We start from the raw sequence: 22729 nt of genomic DNA, 5'->3' as shown, positions 1-22729 counted from the left end.
AAGTACCCTCCCTTCAAAAGAAGGTACATTTCCATCTTCTCTGTACCTTCCTATGAAACCATCCTCCAAGCTTATTTTTCAGAAGAGATCCCTAACTTCAAGAGAAGCTGACCTTCGCTACGCTGTTGGCAGATCTTTTGAGAAGCACACTTCAACCCATAACATATGTGCCCTGGCTTCTCCCCTCCCACTGTGCACCACCCAGGCTCACCGTAATCGACACTTGTGATTGGATGTGCGGCTGATGCAGTATCTGTTCACAGTGTAGAAATAATCATGGTAGGGGACATCATGGGTCAGCACCTCTGCATCCACCTGGTAAGATTGACCTTTCTGGCTTTGCTTATGCAGGATCTACCATAGAAGAATATAAGGAGGTATATTCATGATGCTTGTTTGGTTCCCCCCCCCTCACCTTTCTGCCTGAATTCCTTAGCCTAGATCAACAACTTCAAGTGAACTAGAGCAGGGAGAAAGCCTGAACAACCACAATAAAACACAGTTACTAATGGCAAGTATAGATGGGGTGGGAAAGAGAAGATGCCTCCCTAGGCAACAGCAGTACTTCCCCACTGCCATTCCAAGTACCAGATGCAAGGCTGCCACTGACTCATGACCACAGCTGCTCTTTGAGACTGATCTATGAGACCTTTCCCAAAGCAGAATTACTGAATGGTTGAGTTTGGAAGGCACCTGTGGTGGTCACCTTGTCCAAGGACCCTGCTCAAGCAGGGCCATCTAGAGCTGGTTGCCCAGGACCAGGCTTTCCAGTATCTCCAAGGAAGGAGATGCCACAACATCAATGGACAACCTGTTCCAGCGCTCTGTCACCCTCGCCTTTCCTTCAGATACTTATACACACATTGTAAGATCATCCCGAACCTTCTCTTCTCCAGGCTTAACAGTCCCAGCTCTCATCCATTTCTCATGCTCCAGCTCCTTAATCATCTTAGTGGCCCTTTGCTAGACTCTTTCCATCTCTCCTGGAGAGCCCATAAGTAGACACTGAAAGCATTTCATTGCATCTTTTCACCCCCAAATTCGTAAGAGATGTTAATAGTTTTCCCCCACAAAGTCTGTGGCAGAAGCTTACAGCCATCTGTAAAGGTAGAAAGCCTCTCTGATTTCACCAGCATTTACTCACTAATGGTGAGAGGCAGCAATCTACCTTAGAGATGCTATCTTTAAACTGCAGATCCACTGCAGCTCTTGAACTCTAATCCATGGTCAGATCTCCAGCAGGCTGTACATATGACCTCTCCCTTGCATTAAAGGGCACCAGACAGACACACACATGCACACAGTACCTGCTTTTCAGTTGCAGTTGTGAACTTCCCACAAAGTGGATTGTTAATCGTTACAGTGTATGTCAAAGTCCTCAACTGATTGCCACTGGAATCTCTATTCCAAGGGGTTGATACAGCATCTAGAAGAGAAATTATGCAAAACCTCACATGCAGATTACCTAAAAAGCATTATCTCTGCCCTTGCATATCTCAACAGTTTAAGAACAATGGGGAGAGAGACAGAAAACTGATTCCAAATGGTTGTGGGTTTTGCAGGAAAAGTGAAAACTGTAGTTCACTGATGAACAAAGGTGAAGCACTAAGTAGCTGAATCTGGGTCTACTGAAAGAGACCTGAGGGTGGGGATAAGAGTAAGCAATTAAACGAAAATATGTAATTTCTGCTTAGAATTGAATAGATTCACTTAGCATTATCCAAAGCTTTTGCCACTTTGCCTTCCAACCTGACACTGAATAAATATTACCCTTTTTGATTTTATTTTCTGTTCATATGATATCAATGAATAAAGTTGACTCATCCAGAAAATGAAAGACTGTGAGTATCATTTAGGAGGATGCAATTATTCTGCCTGTGTGCCAACCGTCACTATTTCTGGGACACAATGTAATCAGAAATACTCCACAGAATGCATCAATCTAACAGCCTACCCCAAATTCAGGCATTAAGGTGCAGTTCTGTGGTGCACTGAAAGGAGGTTTTTTTACACCAAAGTGTGACTGATCTACAGGTCTATGGAAACAACAGGCTACCTTTAAATATCCTCTCATAGTAAAGCTTTAAAGCTTCAAAATTCTTTTAAAGCAATGAGAACCTTAGAATTCAACTTAGCCCTATTTAATATTTCTCAGAGTTTGAAATTTTCAGGATAGTTTGCAACACAGATAGAAAGGAGAAGAATATATTACCTACTATACTCCTGGAATTGAGAAACCTCTGCATGAAGTGAGAATTGGTGAAAAGTATTTCAAACATCTTGTCTGCAGTGATATGGAAAACTCTGTTTATAAAAAGTCTCCCATAGAGATCATTCTCAGAGACAGTCTCCTTCACTGCTAAGGAAAGGCAGAGAGGTCAGGTTAAGAACAGAATAGTATTATGAAGAAACTTTATAATATTCCAAGCTTTATTACAGCTCAAATCCTTCCCAAGCTTGCATCAGCATTTGTTTCCCACTCTCAGAAACCCAGTAATGACAGCAGCACATGATTTGGTAAGTAGGTTGTCTTCAGAAACAAAGTCCAGAATTGATTTTCAACACCACTCCCCCATTTCCCTCTGCAAACATAAAATGATAAATCGACATCACAAGGTCCCATCCTTTTAGTTTTGCCTTTAGTATTCTACTAATCCTACTACAAGAAACACTGTGGAAAACAAAAAGCGAGCATAATCTTCATTAATAGGCATGCCTATTGTACAAAGGACACATGAATAGCAAGCAGGACAGTGAAACCGTACTGGCTTTCTTACTTGTGGCTAGTTTCAGAATTCTGCTTTTAACATCTGTAATGCTGATAGTGTCCACAGTCTAAGAGACCAAGTAAGACTCCCATACAGTTCTTCCCTCCATACCTAATCATAAGAGGAATGCAAGAGGTTCCCTGCTCCATTTTGCAGTCCTGAAAAGCGCACCAAGAGTGCCATCCCCAATTCAAAACCACCACCAAGCACCCCAGTGGCATTCTGTGGCTGCAGCACTGATCTTTGCTATTTCTGCTTCTTGTTGGTTGCTGGCATGACTCAGCTTTGTGGTCATCTCAGCCACTCTTGCAGGGGATAAGGGACAGAATCATGATTCTGGAGGGCAAGCAGTTTCCTATGCCAACCCCAACTCGATCTGTTTATGCTTTAGAAGCAAGTCTATCCTAAGGTACGATTACCAAAACCAAACAAAAACCCCCACCCACACACGTTACTGAAACAAAACAAAAAGCCTGAAAGCAAATCTTTGTGAGAGCCAGATGGAAATCAGGACACCTAATCTTTCAACTGATAGAAATGAATGTTCAGAGCTGGCAAAGGTCAGTGCTAGCCACCAACGCAAAGCTAGCCTGAATATCAAGCTATAGCTCCTATAAGCTAAGGTTACAGCACTTAAAACATTACTGCTTAGTAGCAGCAGTCGGTATGGATGAATGCAAACGCAGCAACTGAACACCACAACAGTCCCCCAACGTAATCCAACTCTGACTGGGAGCAGACTTCCACTCTAGTGCTGCTTCTAGTCTGCTAGAATCCCCTGTTACACATCAGCCGCCAAAAAAGTTCTCTTTGACCTTGTCATACTTCAGTGTAGGATTCCAAAAGCAAAGCATGATTGCCATATTTTTGTGCTTGCACAAGAGATAATACTTCCTTTCCATGCCATGTTCTGCTTATGCAATTGCAATTACAAGGGGGGACAGAAAGCAAGCACGCATTTTAAGAGGCCCATTTAACCAGCTGATATGCAGTCATTACATGCCAGAATACAGATTCTGCTGCGCTGAAACATTCTGTGGGAAGCCAGAAATTCAGCCTGGCTTTTCAGCTTATGTTCACTGTATTTCCTCCCAGAGCTGAACCCAATCCCAGCAATATGCAGACCAAGTGAACTGTAAGCTTGACCTCAGCTAACAAGACCTCAACGTTACAGACCTCTCCTTTCAGAGTGCACTCCTCACTTCCTCTCTTTCACTAAGAGACAGGAAGCTTCAGATATTGATGTTGACATCCGCTTTGCCTACTGCGCATCAGCTAACATACACTGAGTCAGACACCAGGTAATTCAAACCTAGCTATCCTGAGTCTCACTCAGCTGGACCTCGACAGGCCCAAGGAACCTGTTACCACTTAAAAAAAATACAAAAGCCCAGATACATGATCAAACCACCGTGCATCAGATAAGCTCTGACAACTATTTGTGTACATCTTAGCAAATACAAGACAATACAAGTTACCTTTGCCCCAGTGAGGCCCAGCTGAACCACACAACTTTATGCTCACCTGAAACTCCTGAGGACAGCTACTAAAGTTTCTGCTAATGCAAGGTAATTTGATAAGCCACAGCAACTTATGATATGCACAAAGCCCATACATTATTACCTTAATGGGCAGACCTTGCTACTGAGATATTTTACTCTTCAAGCATGAGGTCTGTCCTCCCTGGACTGAGTCTTAAGCAAGAGCATCCATGGGTCTATACAAAGCTTTACATTGTTTGCATCTAGTCATGTCTCTAATAAGGAATCGTCAATGAAGTGCCAAGTGCATGAGAGTATTATTGAGGAATATGTTTTTACTTACTCTCAGCCCTTGGAACATCAAAAAATCCAAGCTGAAACTGGGCTGATAGATCAGGCCCATCACCCACTTTAGATGCTAGGATTCAATCAACTGTTTTCCAGAAAACCTGAAAGTCTTTCAGACAACAGTTCTGGAAGGTGCATGTATGTATGAATGCTGCTGTGAGTTCCACGCCTCTGGAAGAAAGTCACTGCATACACCAAGAGCTTGACAAGCTTCAAGTCACTTCCACCTGGGCTTCTCAGAGTTTATTTGTAGGTGAGGCAGCAAGCAGGAACAGTAGCATAGCAAAGAAAAACTGTACAGTTTACATGCTTGCAATCTGAACAGGATAGAAAGCTTCAGCCACTTGTCTCTGCTACAAATGAATACACCTGTTTGTCAACTGTTTTGTTTAACTCACACATAGATCTACCTGCCTTTTATTCATCTCAATACTAGAGCAACATCAAGCATTTTACCTAAGACCGGCTTAGAAATACTATTTATGAACAGAACATTCTGTGCAGGTATCTAGATATCAGTCTTAACTCCTCAAATTTTAATGTTGTTCTCACCCCTCAGCAGTATGCAATTATCAACCACTAACTCTCTCAGCCTGAACACATTTATAGATGAATTGAAGCTATTGTTTGATAAGAGAACACAAGATTATTCTGACTTCAGGTTAGGACCCTAGGGACCCAGAAATCCAGAAGTAAACCTAGACTGAACCAGGACACTCAGTAATGAGAGCAGCAAGCCTGTTCCCTCCCCCACTATTGCCTTGCACTTCATAAGGTCACTTTCATCACTGCAAGGCAAGATGTGAAATAATGTTTGAATATAATATCATGATGCAGCAGTGACTGCAGAGGTTTGAAAATATTTGCAATGCAAGAAAAGAAAGAGGAGGGGAAAGGGGGAGAGGGGAAAAAAAAAGCGTTCTCAAAATTCCTGTAAACAACCAACAGCTCACAGTAAACACACACCACAAGCAAATTAAGAAAGCTGAACTGATAAGAGCATAGGCTATCAAACAAATTAATAACATGGTTGATTTTTCCACTCCACAGAGCTGGGGCAGGATCAGGAGAGAAAAAAGTATGCATGCAAATCTTGGCACTGTGAGGATTTCTATGCCTCCATGGATGGGTAAAAATTGCACACTGCACAAGAAAATATGCAGGTAGGAGCCTTTAACCATATACACCCGAAATCAAGTCAATAAAACCAGTTCCTGGAGTAAACATGTTCCAGACACCATCTATTTAATGACTGCATCAGCAATATTAACCATTATCAAAGCACTCTCCTAAACTTTAAAAACACTAAGGACAAAATTAACTTGGGGAGTTACTGAGTACAAATTGCAACAAAGCCAGCTTCTTCCAGTTCACAAGATAAAAACCTTATGCCTTTAGATAACTGAAGCACATATCTTCCAAGCCCCAAAGCAACAAATAACTGGTATTTATATACTCAAAATACATGTTTTCCAGTATTTTGATTAAAATGACAACAAGATAACAGGGCCACTTTTCCTTATATACACTGCACATCCAAAATTTCACATGGGGGTGGGTGCATGCTGACAGCTGACCCAAAACCAAATACGGATGAACTAATTTCAACCACCCTGTATTTCAAACATTTTCTGCCCCTTCTGTCACTTTCTGCAAGAAAGGCATACTCATCCCACAGCAGTACAGCACAAGCAGTTATGCTCTCCTGCAGACCACACATTTAAGGTGGTTATTAGTACAAAACAGTAAGTCTGTTAAATGATAGAGGGGATCAGGAATTTATCATATCCTCATACACAGTAAAGCTTTCTAACAGAAAAGACTGTTTTCCAATTTCCTGCTTCCCCCTTTTGAATTTCCAAGTATTTTATGCTGCTGAACATTGTCATTAAAAAAAAACCCGAAAAACATCAACAAAAACCAACCAACTAAGAAAACACAACCAAAAAACCCACCAAAACCAAAACCTACATACAAGAGTCGTTTGACGAAATCCAGACTCTCCTGGCTCTATTTTGGAAATAGATATTCTGTGCTTGAACTAAAAATTGTTTTCTGAAATTTAGAATCTAGATCTCAAATACTAATTTTTAGCTTAGCCAGAAGTTTGTCATGGCTTGAGATTGATACTCCAATTTATTAAACCAAAGAAAAGCACCAAGATGCAGGTCAAAAGGCCCAGTGGTGCATAGCGAGATGCACGCCCCCCATTCCCAAGTAAGCAATGTAAGAATGACTTAGGGCAAGGGAAGAAGTGTTGCTAAGGCTCTGGCATTCCAGCTTTGAGTGTCAGGTGGACCTGCAGTTGGGAGTACAAGTCTTGAGCTTGCCCCTCACCTTATTTGCCAGGACACCTCCATTGGCAGCCTGAGCATGAGCCAGAGGACACGAGAAATTAATCGCATGGGTAAACCTTTGCCATGTAGGAAAGCTAGTTACATTTGCATGAAGGAATTCACCTTGTAAGAGTATGGGACAACTGCAACAGAAAACAGACAGAGAAACAAGAAAAAAATTCTAAGCATGAAGAAGGGAATCTGAAAGAAAAGATTAATGTTGTGGGACTAGAAAATCCTGCTCTGAATAAAAAGACTAGTCTTGGGGGAGGGGGAAAGAAATAAGAAAAGCAACATAAAGTTAGTTCTCTTTTTTTTTTTTTAAAGAGACATCTCTAGTTTAATATGCTCTATTTACTCAACATCAGCAATGCAGAGATGAGGGGGAATTTTGCCTAAAAGCTATTTACCACTAGCTTTTAGGCAAAAAGCAGCATGAAAGACAAAAGGATTATTTTACATCGGTTCACTGGAGACCTTTGTCATAAAATAAAATCCAGAGACAGAAGAGAGATGTGGAAAGACTAAGAACAGGAAAACTGCAAGATACCCACAAGCAAGCACAGAAGCAGTACAGAAGAACAAGCACAGAAGAACAAAAGGAAAGTTAATTGAATATAAAGTATATCTTCCGCCAACAACCACAACTTGCAGGCAGCCAATTCAATCCATGACTTTGAAAGCTTTCCTGGACACCTCCATGTTTCCAACATAAATGACACCTACAAGCAACTTCAGTTGCTAACTCTGAAAGGGTGAGATGCAAAGTTTCTCAGCCAGATTAAGAACTGGCCTCAATTAACTGGACTCCTCTATTCCTGCCAACAGGCGATGAAAGCAAGTTAAGCTCTCTCTTCACATATGAAAGAAATGTTGAGCTGCCACTGAGCATGCTGCTGCCATTGAGCTTTCCTGTCTGTCATTTGCACACCACCATACAACTTTGGAATCAATCCAGGTTGTGCGCACCTCGTTTTAAAGGCATTTACAGAGTCCAAGACTGGGATATTTAACAGGACATCTACCGCAACTTAGTGAGCTGTTTGAACAACTATGACCCTTTTGCACAGAAGTTCCCCAAGATAAGTGAAACACTCAACTTAGAGCAAGAAGTTGTCAGCAGACCACTGTACAAGCACCCACAGACCACAGCACAAGTCTCCCTGTCATCCAGCCTAGGTTGAAGGCACAGTTTGGCCTTACTCTCTCCCCAGAAGGTACCAAAAATACTTACACCAAAACCATTATGAGATATAGAGCTATGCTTTTCTCTCCTATGGTGAGAAGGAGAAAGGAAGCACAAGAACAGCCAGGTTACAACTGCTACACTACTATGGTACTCAAGTTTCTCCTCATCTTTTACTGGGTAATGATGTGTAAGTTGAGGATGATATATTAGGATCCATTAAGATGCTAACTGTGCTGGAACACAAAGTATAATCTGCTCCAAGATACATGTGAAGGTTTTTTCACCTTCAGACCAGATTAAAAATATGCACAATACACTCCTGAAGTCTGGAAAGTTGTCTTGCCTGGACTTTCAGTAAGTTCCTCAGTTTACCCCACTGATAACACTGAAGCCCATATGCCTCAATAGAAGTGTAAGGAAGTGGCGGTGGGGAAATCTTTCAAAAACTGGAAAATGGTCCAAGATGTTTCTCATCAGTTCCCAAGAAGTGAAAACAGAAGAAAGAAAAATATTTGAAGTACCTGTGAGAGCATGAGAAGTGAGCAAATACTACCACATTGTCAAAAAACTCTTTTTGTTTAAGCTGTTAGCAACTCTCTACCCACCAAAGGAGAAAAAGCAAAACCACAATTTGTTCTCATTCTAAACACCAACAACTTTTTTTTTCTTCCTCCCCAGAAACTGAGATACAAAGATGTTTTTGCTACAATTCTGTGAAACAAATGAGCAGCAAGTTTCCTAAGATCAGAAAGTTCTCTAACTTGCTCCAGAAGCGAGATGGAACACCAGTCAGGTTGCTTTACAGATCCCAATTGCCAAGGGATTTACCTTCTTCGCTATCTGAGGCACTGCTTTTCTCTGGAAGATCTTCATTCTCATTCAGGTCCAAGGACTTTTCTAAAGACCTGCTCCTGACCAGCTTAACAGGTTTTCTTTCTGAAGATGGAAGAGGGCTCTTCTTTACCTGCTTCTCACCTGGGGACTCCTCCACCTGAAACAAGCAAGAGGAAGAAAAAAACCCCAAACATTTGAAATCAGAAGCCATTTAAAAAAAAAAAGTTATCATCAAAGAAGAAAGCTATGTAAAGGCAGCCACAAGTTCTGTGTGCTCAATTACCACACAGTGAAACACTAAATTCTCCCTTGTTCCACTGCCCCAGCCTATCTCCCTGCCTCTGTTTCAAGTTTTCACTTTACTCTGGTAACAAGGAACAGAGTTATTTATCTGTACTGTTACATCAAAAGCTGCCTTAAAAAGGACAGTTTATTCCCCATCTAGTCCCCTTGCACGCACCTGCAGTTTGATCTCCTTCCCTGCATCAATGCTAGCATTTATATATTCATTAAACTAATAGATTTTTTACTTTTTATGGATCAGGTTAGCTTTTTCCTGACAGTTTAGCAAGGGGTCCAATAATCTTGAGGGCAAGCACAATGAAATAGGCAGGGCCCCCCTTTTATCAGCAATTAGATATTTGAAATTGCCAATTATATATTTGAAAGGCATTCTTATTTTGTACGGCTCTATTACCCTTTAAAAAAAAAAGTTTTAAAACACTGTCTAGAGCCATCCTACCTATAAAATGTTACTTCTCAGAAACAAAGCAACGGAGTATCATTTGCCATCTCCAATAAGCAGGAAGCCCCCCAAAACATCAGTCACTGAATCAACAATGCAGCTCTTAACCCTAAAGTGTAAGAACTGGTGGCTAACCTTACATGCCACTGCACACTTCAAGAAGTGAATTCTGGTGGGACTGTATGCACGATGTTTGTAGATCTCCAAATGCCACCCAAAAAGCTTGGCTATGAACATCAAATCAGTTTTCACTCTAAACCTCTCCTCAAAGGTCCCATTGCCTCCAATGGAACAGCTGGAATCACTAGTATTACAGCCTCTATATGCAGTAGTACCCAGACCATAATAAGATCAGGCCTCTTTACTGAGTAGTTCCAATTCATCTGCAATACCATCATCCCTGCAGATTATTCAGCACTGACTCAAAAAAGCAAGAGCATCCGTTACTTGAAAAGTCATCATGTACTTCCTGTACTTGGCTTTCTTCAATAAAGACCATCTACTTTTTTGTGCAACTGAGGAACATCAGCAGAAGGTGGGTGGCTGGGAAACAGAGACAGGCATGAATTTAACTGCAGCATAAGCAGGCAGAAATACTCTCTCAAGGTCAAAAAACTGCATCAGAAAAGCAGATCAATTAACAAATGCTCCTATTGAAAGGAGCTACCATGCCTGAAATTATACTCAGTCACACAACAGGAACTAGGACAGAACCAACATTTCCATGTCAAAATACTCTGCCAATACAGATGGAAGTCAGAAAGGAGCTAGCTCTGGTAAAACAGTCTAAAAATTGACACACAGATCCAGCTCAAATCCAAGGAGCTCTCATTGCATTTTGATGATGATTAGGGATTTGGTGAACAAGTGGAGCTCCCACCAGCAGCATAACAGCAGCCCACTATGCCATGAGCAGAACAGAAATGTCAGGCGCATGTCAGAAGACAAGGGCAACAGCTCCTACAAAAAAGCCTTTCATGATGTCAGTGAAGAGGAGATTCATGCTGAGGCTTTTGGAATAACTGATCAACTCAAACCAGTTTTCTTGGGGTTTGGGGTTACTTTTTTTGCAGGAGGATGGGGGTGGGTGTTTAGTTTTTTTTACACTAAAGAAATGATTTTCAGATCTGTCAGGTGGAGTTGAAGATGTATAATTTCTTCTTTATGTGCATTATCTCCTGAGCTAGTCCCATACTGCTAACCTCTGTGACAAGGCTTTTCTGTTTTTTAACCTGCAAACAGCAGGCTCTGGGACCGTAAGACCTCTCTACAAGGGACAGAGAGAAGAAGATGGTTGAAAATACAGGCGAGAAGGTGGTTTCCACATTGTGATGAACTGCACCTGGAGAAGCAGATGAGCCATGACTAGTGTTACACAGTTTTTCTTTTAATCAACTATGGACAGCTGTTGACAGTATTTTTTCCAAGACAGGCCAAGTACTACAGCCAACCCCTCCATTAGTTCACATCTTCCTCTGAAGAGAGCTCTGGGGCTTACTTTGTCTATCAGAGCAGTAAAGGAGAAGTTAAGCATGTTTTCCTCCCATCTTTGGAAGGTGATTAACAGTGTTTTCTATCATGAGTGCAATGGTTTTGATAGATACATTCGAGAACACTACCATCTCCTCCTATTGCCCCTGTGCTTCTACAAAATATGCTGTAATCCCAGGGCTGTGGGGAGAGTGTTGACATTCTTGAGAAATACCAAGTGACACATGTAGCTGAACACACTCACTATGTATTTTAGTTACACTGAAACAGTAAACTAAACAGTTTAGTTACACATTTATCAAGACTGCACTTTTACACTATAATTAAAAGACTTTTTAAAGGCAGTTTATACAAGGGAGAATCCTAACGTTTTTCCTTGCATACAGACCAAATCCCCAGGCATTCCTGCTTACCAACATGCCCAATTAGATTTAGCACCTGCAAGATACATCCCTGGGTGTGGCACCCCATAGGTAAACTGAACACTTTTCCAGGCAGAGCAATTAGTTTTAAATGGCTTGTTCTTGTGCAAGTAGGACTTACAAGTCCAAACCAAGGCTACCTGGGCAGATTTTTAGTTATCCTAAAGAGACCAAATTCCAGCAGCATTCACAGGCCTCCCAGGCCGTGCATCTCTCCAAAAATCTTGTTTCTTGGATGAGGGACGCCCACCACCCAATTAACCAAGCTTTTAACATCTGACAAATACCAGTCTTGTTTGCTGGGTACAAGTCTCTAGCCATTAACTTGGATTTTTGGCAGAACTATTTAAAGCCCACTTAACCTCCAGATCAGTTTTAGCAAGTGACAAAAGCAAGAAGGTTTACATGGGAGTAAAAACTACTGCAATCATCTCCTTTCTTCCCCTCCCCACCATTTTCCAAAGCAGAAACAGCAGTTGGGTGCCCAACCCTATTGAAGTTTATAAGAAATGCTTTACTGCTTTATTTGCTTTTCCAAGATCTGTCCCTTGGGGTATCTGTTAATCAAGAGAAAATGTTTGCAACCTTTCAGGACTACAGCTACACATGGGTCCCAGTAACTGTGCTGGGCACTGTGCACACCCTCAGATACTGCTACCATTGCACTTACCCTCCCAAACAGCCAAATACATTCACAAAATCATATAATACTACGAGTGAAGCATTCATGCTGGTTCAGTTGTATTAACTCAAGGCATTAAGGGAAAAACTCATCTACACTATATGAAATGGGGGGGGGGGGGCAGTGTTCCCCTTCCTTCTTGAAACATTTCCAGAAATTACAATTAAAAAAAAAAGGTTTCATATATTCCTAACTGCAGACTAACTGACCTCTGAAGGCAAGGATAACACAGCATAAGTACCCTCTAATAAATTTCATGTATAGGAAAGACAGAAGTATAAGAGGAGATACTTTTTAAACTAATAGCAGAAGCAAGCAAGCACTGTAAGTGAACAAAAGCATTACTTCCATAAAGCACTTGGCTAAAAATGGTCCCTAGAAAGGTGGATAAAAACAAAGTTAGTTTTGTTTGGTTGGTTTTTTTCAATAATAATGAAAACAAACACACACACCCCACAAAACAGGGCTTAAGCCTCAGCATTCCAGCCAGGTTATGCAGTGAATTAGTGATAAGACATTGCTGAAACTCACACAAGCAATATTCTCTTACGAACTTCGATAATTTCCAAATTCAGTAGGTATTCCTGAAACCTGAAGATATGCATATTTTCTGATGTGAAAACCTCCTAGATCATTGTGAATTCCCAAGGCTTCTTTAGAAGTTAAAAATGCTCATGCATCCTATACTTACAAATATATAAGCATTTACAAGTATATATGCTTATCAGTTACAAATAGCAAGAAAGGCTGTGTCAGGACTTACTCCTGGCAACGCGTGTCTATTGAGTGACTCTCCTTCTGTTTGAAGTGTGGGTTCCCGAACCAAACCAATCATTTTAGGCAGTTTTTCATCCCTTTCTCCAGAATCTTCACAAATGCTGGATCTGTCCAAAGCAAGAAGGAAGATATCGTTGGAGATACAAGCACTGAGAAATCTGAGAAAGCTTCTCACGTGTGATTTTTGTATTCAAACCATGGCTGTTCAGTTAACTTCAAAATCTACCAACTCATTCTTCCCACATCCAGCTCATTAATCTTGCATGCCATTTTCCTCATGCTAGCCTCCTCTCAGAGTACTTAGCTTCTGCCACAAGCTAGCAAAACCAAGCACAGGTGAATCAGAGAGAGTGCATGCTGTAGGAAAAGAGGAAATGGAGATAGCCAAGAACAAATTTGGAAATAAAAAGGTTTTAAGAAAGTTTAAGACGACTTTTTTTTTTTCCCCCTGCATCCCTAATTCCAGAGTTGCAAAGTGGTGCATTTTTATTACAGGGGGAAAAAAACCAAACCAAAAACAAACCCAACAATAAACCCTAAAACAAAACCCTTCCCACAAATATTTAGTGGGACATCTTTGGAAGCTTGCAATGAACTTAAAATTTATCTTTATTTTCTAGCAAACATACTCAGATAAGACGGGGTTGAAAAGAGACATAAATTCCATTGTTTGGTTTTGTAGAGACATACTTATTTACATACAGATACAAAAATTAAAGCCCCATTATTAGATTGACACTGGCAGCTCATAAATTAGTCCACATTTGTTCAAAAAAAAAAAAAAAAAAGGTTAAGGTAGCTGTTTAAAAAACAAATATCATCCCCCTGGAGTTAAATTATTCCAGCTTCTTAACTCAAGATGAGGACAACACAAAAAGGAGAACAAAGCAAAACAAGTGTTTCAGTCTCTACGATGGAGAGGAAAGTGTCTGAACATCATGTGCAGCTCCACTCTATCCAGCCCATCCATATTGTTGAAGGGCATACAGATCCTGACTAGATATCATGAGAAAAGGTTGCTATTTAAGCTATCCTGGTATCCCCAACCAGTTCCAGGGACAACAAGGCCTTCAAATCTCTCTCCTCTAAGGGCCTCAGCTGTGCTCCTGCTATTTTAGATAATGAACGCAATTAAGTTTTTATGGATGCTCAGTTTATGCAGTTTGGTTCTTTGCAACCCTATACTATAGGCTTAACCTTCCCAGTAAGCCTACAGCAACACTTTGGAAACAGAATTTGTAAGAAATAGGACACTGCTTCTCCCAGGGTACTTCAACAAGCTTTATAGCCTCTCCTTACCGAGACTGCCCGTTGTCCTCAGACGATGAGTGGAAGCTCTCCATCTCCTCGCTGTTCAGGCCCAGCTCAGAGCCATAGCTCTGGTGCACCAGCTGCCAGAATTCCTGCTTGGTCAGCCTCTGAAATAAAGCAGGCTAGTCAGGAACTACAGCATGGGACAGTAAGGCATAGGAGGTAAACCAGAAGTCTGAGTTACGCCACAGCCTTTAACCTCAATTCTGACAATGACTGAAAGCATTTAGGTATCACATTTCAAGATTGGATTTCAGCATTTTGGGGAACTGTACTCCTGTCTACTCCGTATTCCCAAACCATTCTTTAGGAAACATAAAAACTATATACCTAAACCCACTGTTTAACCAGTAATGCCAGACACAAGAAAACACACTTGTAGCCATGTCATTACTTACTTCTTTACGTGTCACCAGTGTTTTCACAGTGTTTGTGAAATTCAGTGCCTCTTGAATTTCACTCAATACAGAACAAGACCAGTAACTAGTAGACAGCCAAGGACTCCCATTTTGATCTTGGACAAACTGCTTAACAGATACATGCCTGTTTCCTCAGGATGCTCAGAATGCTTTACAAATGGTGAGAGGTTAGTGTTTCAGCCACTACAGTCTGTCTAGGTCCACCAACTATCCACATTGCCAAGGTGGGACAGGAGATCCTCACGTTGGACCACCACCAGAACTCCCTTTAAGAAAAATAATTGCTTTTGCTCAGTAACAGTATTACCTTGACTCACCACTAGCTACTCTTCTCTTTCTCTGTAAGATCTCTGCCCTGCTCCATGAATCCCCACAGATACTGGGATACACTTAAGCTCTCTCAGATCATCAGGAAAGTTAGGAAGTGAAAGCAGTATGACAAACTCATTATCGGCAAAGTAAGCAACCAGTTTCAAAGGTTTCAAAGTCCACTTCAGCTGTAAAGGGCTATTAACGGGAAAGAAAAAAAAAAAAAGAACGAAAAAAGAGACAGGAAATAAGGTTCTGGGATTTAGCAGAGCTCAGAGAGCAATACTAGCGATCTTAAAAGAGAGACACCACTCTGGAAAATGTGCCTCAGCCACAATCCATATTGATCAAGGGAACAGAACTGTGCTAACGAGGCAGTTACACAAGTACTGCTTACTATGTGCATGAAATGATCGCATTAAATATCCATGCATTATTTAAAGAGTTTTTAAGTGATCCTCTCCCCCTCCCTGCTTCCACCTGTGAAGTGTTACACTACCCGCACCGTTCGGCAGCGAACAGCGCTGACCCCCCGGCAGCAACACAAACGCACACCGGGGCGCTCTATCCCGCCGCTCTCCGGGCTGCGGCACCCCCCGCTCCGAGTCCCGCCGCCACAAACCTGGCGCTTCCCGCCGCACCGCGCCGCTCCCGTCCCGGGTCACCCGCGGCCTCGCCCGGTGCCGCCGCGCTCCCACTTCCTGCTCGGCAGCGGCGCCCGGCCGGGGCCAGCCCCCCCACCACCACCACCTCCCCGCCCGGCGGCGGCGGCTCCCGCCAGCGGGGCCGGGGCAGCGCCCTCCCCGGCGCGGGGGGGAGCCGGCCCCGGTCGCCAGCACGGCCACGGGTGCGCTCTGCCCCTGCTCGAGGCGGGACCCGGTGCTGCATCGACAGAGAAGCTCACCTCCCGCAAAAACAGGGGGAAAGCGTGCGGGGTCAGGGCAAACGCAGCCTGGACCGGGACACGGCTGTTCTCAGCTGCCCTACGAGAGGGGTTTTCCCGCGGCTATTTTGCGGCACAACAAAGTTTTGGGCTTTTCAGAAAGCAGCTGGAACAAGCATCTTAAGGGCAGTGATCAGGTTCAAGGTATTTAATCCTACTGAGAACAAAGTAAACATCAAAACACACATAGAAAGCAAGGGTCATACCAGCTAATGCCTCCCTCTGCCATGAGGGTTCGTTCCATAAAGCAATGCAGTGCTAAAAACATATGCAGCAACACACAGCTGCCTTGCTTTCCCCAGGCACACTGTCTTTTGGAGCAGTAAATTCATAGCCAAACACAACTACTTATAGCTGTTCCCATTAAATGACTAAAACCAGGAGCAGGCATTACATGCTTTCAGAATATGACTGAGGTGCATCTTTAGATAGCACACCTTACAACCAGAAATTAAAGGGCAGAAATAAAGTCGCTTTCACTTCCCATGCCCATTACTGCCAGTGCCTTTATTTCCAGTGATAATAACCGGGAAATAGCTAATGTCACTAATGAAATTCACCAGCACAGTCTGCACCAGTCTGTGGGTAAATCAGGCTGCCCCTGCGCAGCAAGCTGAATGGTTTGAGGAAAGCACAGTAACTTTTCAGCTATGCATTTTAGGAATCTATAAAGCTGTTTCCTGTGCTTCTGTAAAGTCAATATTACCAACTTCTGCTTCTAAAACAGGATTCTTGCACTCTGCTCAATTATTCCTAGCTCAGCTAGATATAATAAGTTCTTAATGGTCACAGCCCAAGATCAAACCAGACATCCTTTCCAATACAATAAAGCAAAAGTTCTGAAGGCAAGAAAGGCACAAATTTTCTGGGTCAGACTTCGGCTTCTGAGAGCATGGTTTGAGAAGCTCTGAAGCTTGAAAGGCTGAATCTAAACATGAATTACTTTGCCCACTGGAGGTGATGGCCGATGCTGGGTTTTTCCTCAGTTCCCTTTGTATACAAAAACAAAAGCTACAAGAAGCAGCTGGGACACACGTTTTTGTCTTTTCAACCAGGAGCATAAAACATCAATTCTTTGTTTCACTCTATACAAAGCGGTGGCACAGCACAAGCGATACTACAGAATACCACTGACACAGGCAAAGCTGCTGATTTTTACCCCTTACAGACAGATGGAGAAATAAGAACAGGACACTCTGTACAGGTTTACCTCAGAGAAAAACCCCCACCACCCACCACACTCAAACCAGGCAGCTCTGATATAGCAGTCTGTCTGATTGCTTGTTCGCAGGACTGGGGAGTGAAACAGCAAACTCCTCCTCTAACTGCCCAATTCTGAAAGTCAGAACCAACCCAAGCCCTCTTTGATCTCCAAAACAACCCTCCTTGCACACAAAGGTGCAAATAAACACCTCTTCTTCCCCAAGAAGCTGCCGGAGAAGGCAGAACTGCTGTCCTGGTAGATGTTGCCACAAGAAGACCAACTCATCAGAAATTCCAGTCCCTTCTCACACCTCTAGACTTACCTGCTACAATGTCTCTGGAGACAAGCGCAAATCTCTACCCAGCAATGCATAAGAAGAACAATAGGAAAATAAATCCAGCTCTAAGGAAGAGGACTCATGGGAAGTGAGACTGATTAAGTTAAGATCTTGTTCCATTAGAAATAAGGAGTGCTGTGTTTGTTTGGGATTTGAATGACCTGCCTAATTAGATTTTAATTTGTTCCTTCTCCCTTAAACTGGGTGGATATTTGACACCCAAAAGCTTTAGGAAAATAAAGCAAAAGTACAAATGGCACTGCTCTTACTATCAATAGCAGCCATTAGAAAACTTGTTTAACCAATCTGGAAAGCCTGTTGCAAAACAGGAATTTTGGCTGATTTTATAAACTGATGTATTATTGAAAGCCACAATGGATGTGGAAGCAGCTATCTGTTTTATCAAGACCGGTGTCATGTCTCTTCCAGACCTACATTAACAACTCCTTATTTTCCATGATGCTTCCCCTTCAGCCAGGAGCACTTAAAAAAAACGATGGCAAGGTAAAAGCCTAAGAGACTCACTCTGAGTACGTTCTGCAGTAGGACTAAAGGAAAATAAGTAGATTGTTCCTTGAAAGAAAAAAAAAAGTCTTTACATGGACATTTAAAATAAAATAGCCTAAGAAAGGACCACCTTGAGAGGGAGGTACTCATTGATTCCCTGAGGAACCAAAGCTGAAGGCTGCCAAATGCACAGTATTGTTACTCAGAGCAAGAGCCAAAGGAGAAGCTATGAGCTAGAGAGCTACAGCTCAGCTAAGGAGACCAGCAGTCCTACAAGAACAGTGACACAAAGCTAAAGGAGAGCATCTTGATGGCCAAAGCAAGCTTAGGCATGGAATAGCATGTAACCATTTACTGGTTTTCTTACATAATGCAATTAATTTCTAATAGAAAGGCAGACTTCACAGAAGACTACTTAATCAGCTCTCTAGGTCGTGCGATACTTTCAAAGTACAAGGCAGAATGGCCACAAGATGGAGATCTGGGAAAGGGCATGCTGACCCTACCAACAAGTTCTGCAGGTGGTGAAAGCCCAGGTAAAGCAGATAGGTCACTCTTCAGAGGAAAGACCTTGTAACATAAAATCTATGCCCGGAACACACTGAAGAGGCCAGTGCCAGTGACTGAAAATTACCTCTGCACAAACACGGTTTGAAGTAAATACAAGTCCAATTCCCTGGATGCAAATCCTGCAAATTGGGGATAATTTACCATCAGGTGGTGGCGCAAACCAGCACTGTATCCAGTTGTAATTCTGGTGACACCAGAATGACTTTATTTCAGAATTGAACACTTGGATTTCATTTCCAGGTCTAGCAGATGCACTTCAGATAATAACTACATTATCCATAGGCTTTAATTATTTAGCTCTCCACAGAGGAAATGTTAAAACCAGCTCCTTTTCAAACTGGTTCCAGGGTGAGACTTGGGATTTTCTGTCGCAAGCCTTACAAATTCTGACAAGATCCCTGTGGCCACTGGAGACCAGAACCCAGAAACACCAGGCTTCACATACTCAGGACATTGCATACTGTGCCAGAGCTTCAGACATGAAATGTATTTCAAACGTATTCTGTCCCTGCCATAGGGTGGTGGGGAGAAAGCAGCCAAACTGCTTGGATGCACCAAGGTTTTTCTTTTGGCAAGAGGTGAGCTGACAGCTGTCATTGAAGCCAAGTCAGCAGATACAGCTCTGGCAACTTCAGTTTCTACTTTCAACTCCTCAGTGCCCCTTTATACCTTGATCTAGTTTGGTTAAGCAACAAAGCATCATAAAGAATCATAAAGCAGGCTGACAGGTGACTCAAACACATTCTAGCACTGCAGCAGAAGTAGGAGCTCAACCTAAGAGAAATCCTGTTTCAATAAGTGGCCCCAAACATATTACATTAAAAGCCCTACACCTCATAGCAATGCTCCATCTTACAACTGAGAACCCCAAGCAAAAATTTGCTTCAGACTGATCTTTCAACATACTTAGTAAGATTCATGTAAAGCTAATAGCAAGACTTGATATAAACAATGTGAGGTCCCAAGCTACTGGTCCCTAGAACCCTCTGGCTTAATTCATCTCATATTACGTGCAGTCCATGCCTTCTACTTTCATATCTATCCTTTAGCTACTGCTCTGAAGTGAGAAATTGTTTCTATTGTGACAAAGTGCCAAAGAGAACAAACACAGGGGAAAAACTAACACTGAGCAGCAGAAAACTTACTGCCTCTGGTCCAGCTTCTTGGATAGCTCTGTATACCTGAATGCCCATACACTCACCCTCCAGCACCACAAACTAAACAATTGCAGAAGATAATTACAATTCCTGACAAACTTTGCCTAACAAAAGAAAACATGGTTAGTTTCCAGTTGCAAATTACAGTCAAAAGATGACATAGTACATTGTGGGGTGTGCAGCACTACCGCTGGATTCAAGACAAGATAATTAGGATGCTACAATTACAAAGTATTTAATACGAGGGATAAGAGATTTGCAGGAAACATCAGTTTTGCCTTAAATGGCACTTTCCTTTATTTCCAGCTTTTGTTTGGCAAAAAGTGCCTCTAGTCTGCCCTAGAATTCACCTAACAAAAAAACTTTTGTGGGTACTACATTTAAGCAGTACAACAGCTTTGAGCCTTCGGGGACCACTGTAGCACAGAGTTATTTATGGATATTTCAGAGTTCATTTGCAACTGTGTTGAAATATTTAAACAAGAGCCATAAACAGGAAGGAATTGGTTTACAAAAACTGCATTACTTAGTGATGCTCTGAAAAACTGTCAGGACATTTTTAGAAAGAAGATTAGCTTAAGTATTCACAAATTGCAATATAAATCAAACTAACTAACAGAAGTTGCCAAAATACACTTCCATCTCATACAGCCTGCCTTTATCGCATTCATTCAAGGTCAGGAGAGTTGTAATGAGTTGGTTGGCAAAGGTTCAACTAACTTATCTGAGAAGGTGACTTTTTGCTTTTTCCTTAAAAAGAAAAAAAAGCTTTCAGTGAAAAAGCCTCTTGCCTTTTTGATCACAAATTAGCCACAGAAAATGGCAAATGCATACCAATTTAGTAATATCTGCTTGAGTTGGTAGTGAAGAAAAGCGTGCAACCTATCTGCAAAGACAAAATGCTCCAACAACAGCAAAGTTGTAGGTGGCTGTAGGAGAAGGAAAGTTTATCTGGGATCTAAAGTACAAGGAGACGAAGGAGAACATCAAATTAGAATTCTGTGTCAGAAAGGAAAAAGCTAACTTAATGAAAGTTTCTTATCCTCTAAAGACACATCTACTTACGTTAGAAAAATATTATTTTGTTACTTAACCACTGGTACTCACACTTACAGGCTTACCTTATCTAGCAACACATTCTGCCATAAGCGGAAGATACTGAGGTAGCTTCTGTCTCTTGCACTGAATGATGTGAAGAAAAACTGCAGAAAAAACAAGGTGCTAAAAGCTCACTTGTAGGTATTTTCAAGAAACTCAGAATACTTTCTTGTATGTTGAATATCCTAAAGTTTTCAGCAACAGCAAGCTCCTCTCACATTCAACAAACCTCACACTCCACACTTTTTATCCCTTCTAGTCAGCAAAAGTTAATTTCCCAATAGTATATAAAGACACTTGCTCTTCTGGACGTCTGATTGCAATCATTTGTATCTTTGGCATAAAGAAAGAGCTCCCCCCTCAACTAACTACACAGTTACACCTTTCTCCCACTTTTAAATAGGATGTGGAACAAATCAGAGTTGCATATACCTATTTCTTGCAGGCCACAGCCCTTTCCATCCTTCTACCACATATTACTTTTATTAATCTTTTCACATAAGGAGATGTGAAATCAAAATAATTAAAATAGGAGATCAAATGAGATTCATCATTTGCAGTATTAAAATCTTTTCCATTTGAATATTTGTTTAGCAAAGAGGTTTATCTTCCTTGATGATTAAAGTTAATAAATTGAGACGGAGCAGCCAAATATTGGAAGAGCATTGAGCATAAGAACATCATGCTTTTCAGTTTTTCCAAATAGACACCCAAAAACTACATTTCCCAGCACATAAAATTACATGTCCTATGGGTAGATTTCTCCATAACATCTTTTGTTATGGAGTCCTTTTGTTTTCAACAGTTTTCTGAAATTCCAGGGGCACTTTAAACCCAGTGAGTTTGAAATTTTTGCGATCTGGAGGATGCATATTCTGAATTAATGCTCTGAACTTTAAAATGGTTTTCCTTTGAGAATCAGTGGGACAAAAATTCCCTTACTTTCTGGGATTCTAGGTGATTCTGCATCAAGCTAAAATTGAATTGTCAAGCCAATATGCACAGGGACCAGATCACCAAGTCTGTTTTCTAATACCAATCACATTTGAAGATTTGACAGGGAAGTTACATATGCAGATTTAAAACTATAACAAGTGCTCTGCCCTGGACATGGCAAATTGAAAAAAAAAAAAAAAAAAAAAACACACACACACACCACACCCCACCCCCCCCCCAAAAAAAAAAAAACCACCCAAAAAACCACCAAACAAACAAAAAAACCCCAACATACTAAAATACAGGTTTTTACCTTCTCTCCTTTTGTTGCTATTTGTATGGCATTTGGAATGAGCCGAGCAGTCTTCTCCTTTGTCATGAAAGTGATATCCTTCAAGGCAATAGAAATCTAAGCAGAAAAAGATTTAATAAGACATATTACAAATAACTGTTAAGACTAAAAATTTACAAAGTCACAGAACATGCAAAAGGAACTCAAACTAACTCCAAGCCCTGGGATGCAATTCAGTTGAGATCACAAAGTCAATTACTTCTCAACTTGCTAACAGCAAGCATTCCAAAGTAGAAGCAAGTCAAGATGACTTAAGACTAATCTCCTTTCATACTAGACTAGAGAAGCAAGTAGTTCTTTCTTCTTTCCTTCCACTCATCCAGCAACACTCGAGGATTAAGGCACAATCCCAACCACATACAAAGCATGGATCTGAAAGCCCATCCCAATCAGTATGCTACACATAAGGTAGGACATAGATCAGATGACAGACTCTCTAGTCCATTTTCACAGAGGTTTACTTGCAGTCCAGATACTGCAAGAAAATCTTCCTGCTTGGGTGTGTTTGCCTTG

The 22729-nt window shown here is 41.6% G+C and overlaps 1 protein-coding gene across 10 annotated transcripts in view; it reads right to left on the bottom strand.

Moving 5' to 3' along the window:
- Nucleotides 1–22729, bottom strand: part of GRAMD1C (GRAM domain containing 1C) — a 54288-nt gene that overhangs the window by 7292 nt on the left and 24267 nt on the right. For 9 of the 10 annotated variants that reach the window (XR_003989966.1, XR_003989967.1, XR_003989968.1 and 6 more), the window contains 8 exons: nucleotides 22178–22273; nucleotides 20952–21032; nucleotides 14373–14491; nucleotides 13060–13180; nucleotides 8951–9113; nucleotides 2213–2359; nucleotides 1308–1426; nucleotides 212–354 (listed from right to left, as the gene is read on the bottom strand). Coding sequence is in view for 5 of the 10 variants with exons in the window: in XM_030475817.1 (XP_030331677.1) it covers nucleotides 212–354; nucleotides 1308–1426; nucleotides 2213–2359; nucleotides 8951–9113; nucleotides 13060–13180; nucleotides 14373–14491; nucleotides 20952–21032; nucleotides 22178–22273 (989 nt within the window). In the remaining 5 variants the exon portion in view is untranslated. The remainder of the gene's footprint in view (nucleotides 1–211; nucleotides 355–1307; nucleotides 1427–2212; nucleotides 2360–8950; nucleotides 9114–13059; nucleotides 13181–14372; nucleotides 14492–20951; nucleotides 21033–22177; nucleotides 22274–22729) is intronic. The other variant, XM_030475819.1, reaches the window with a different exon arrangement.

Source organism: Strigops habroptila, chromosome 2, assembly GCF_004027225.2.
Source record: "Strigops habroptila isolate Jane chromosome 2, bStrHab1.2.pri, whole genome shotgun sequence".
Lineage (NCBI taxonomy): Eukaryota > Metazoa > Chordata > Aves > Psittaciformes > Psittacidae > Strigops > Strigops habroptila.
This window is presented reverse-complemented; position numbering and strand designations above follow the sequence as displayed.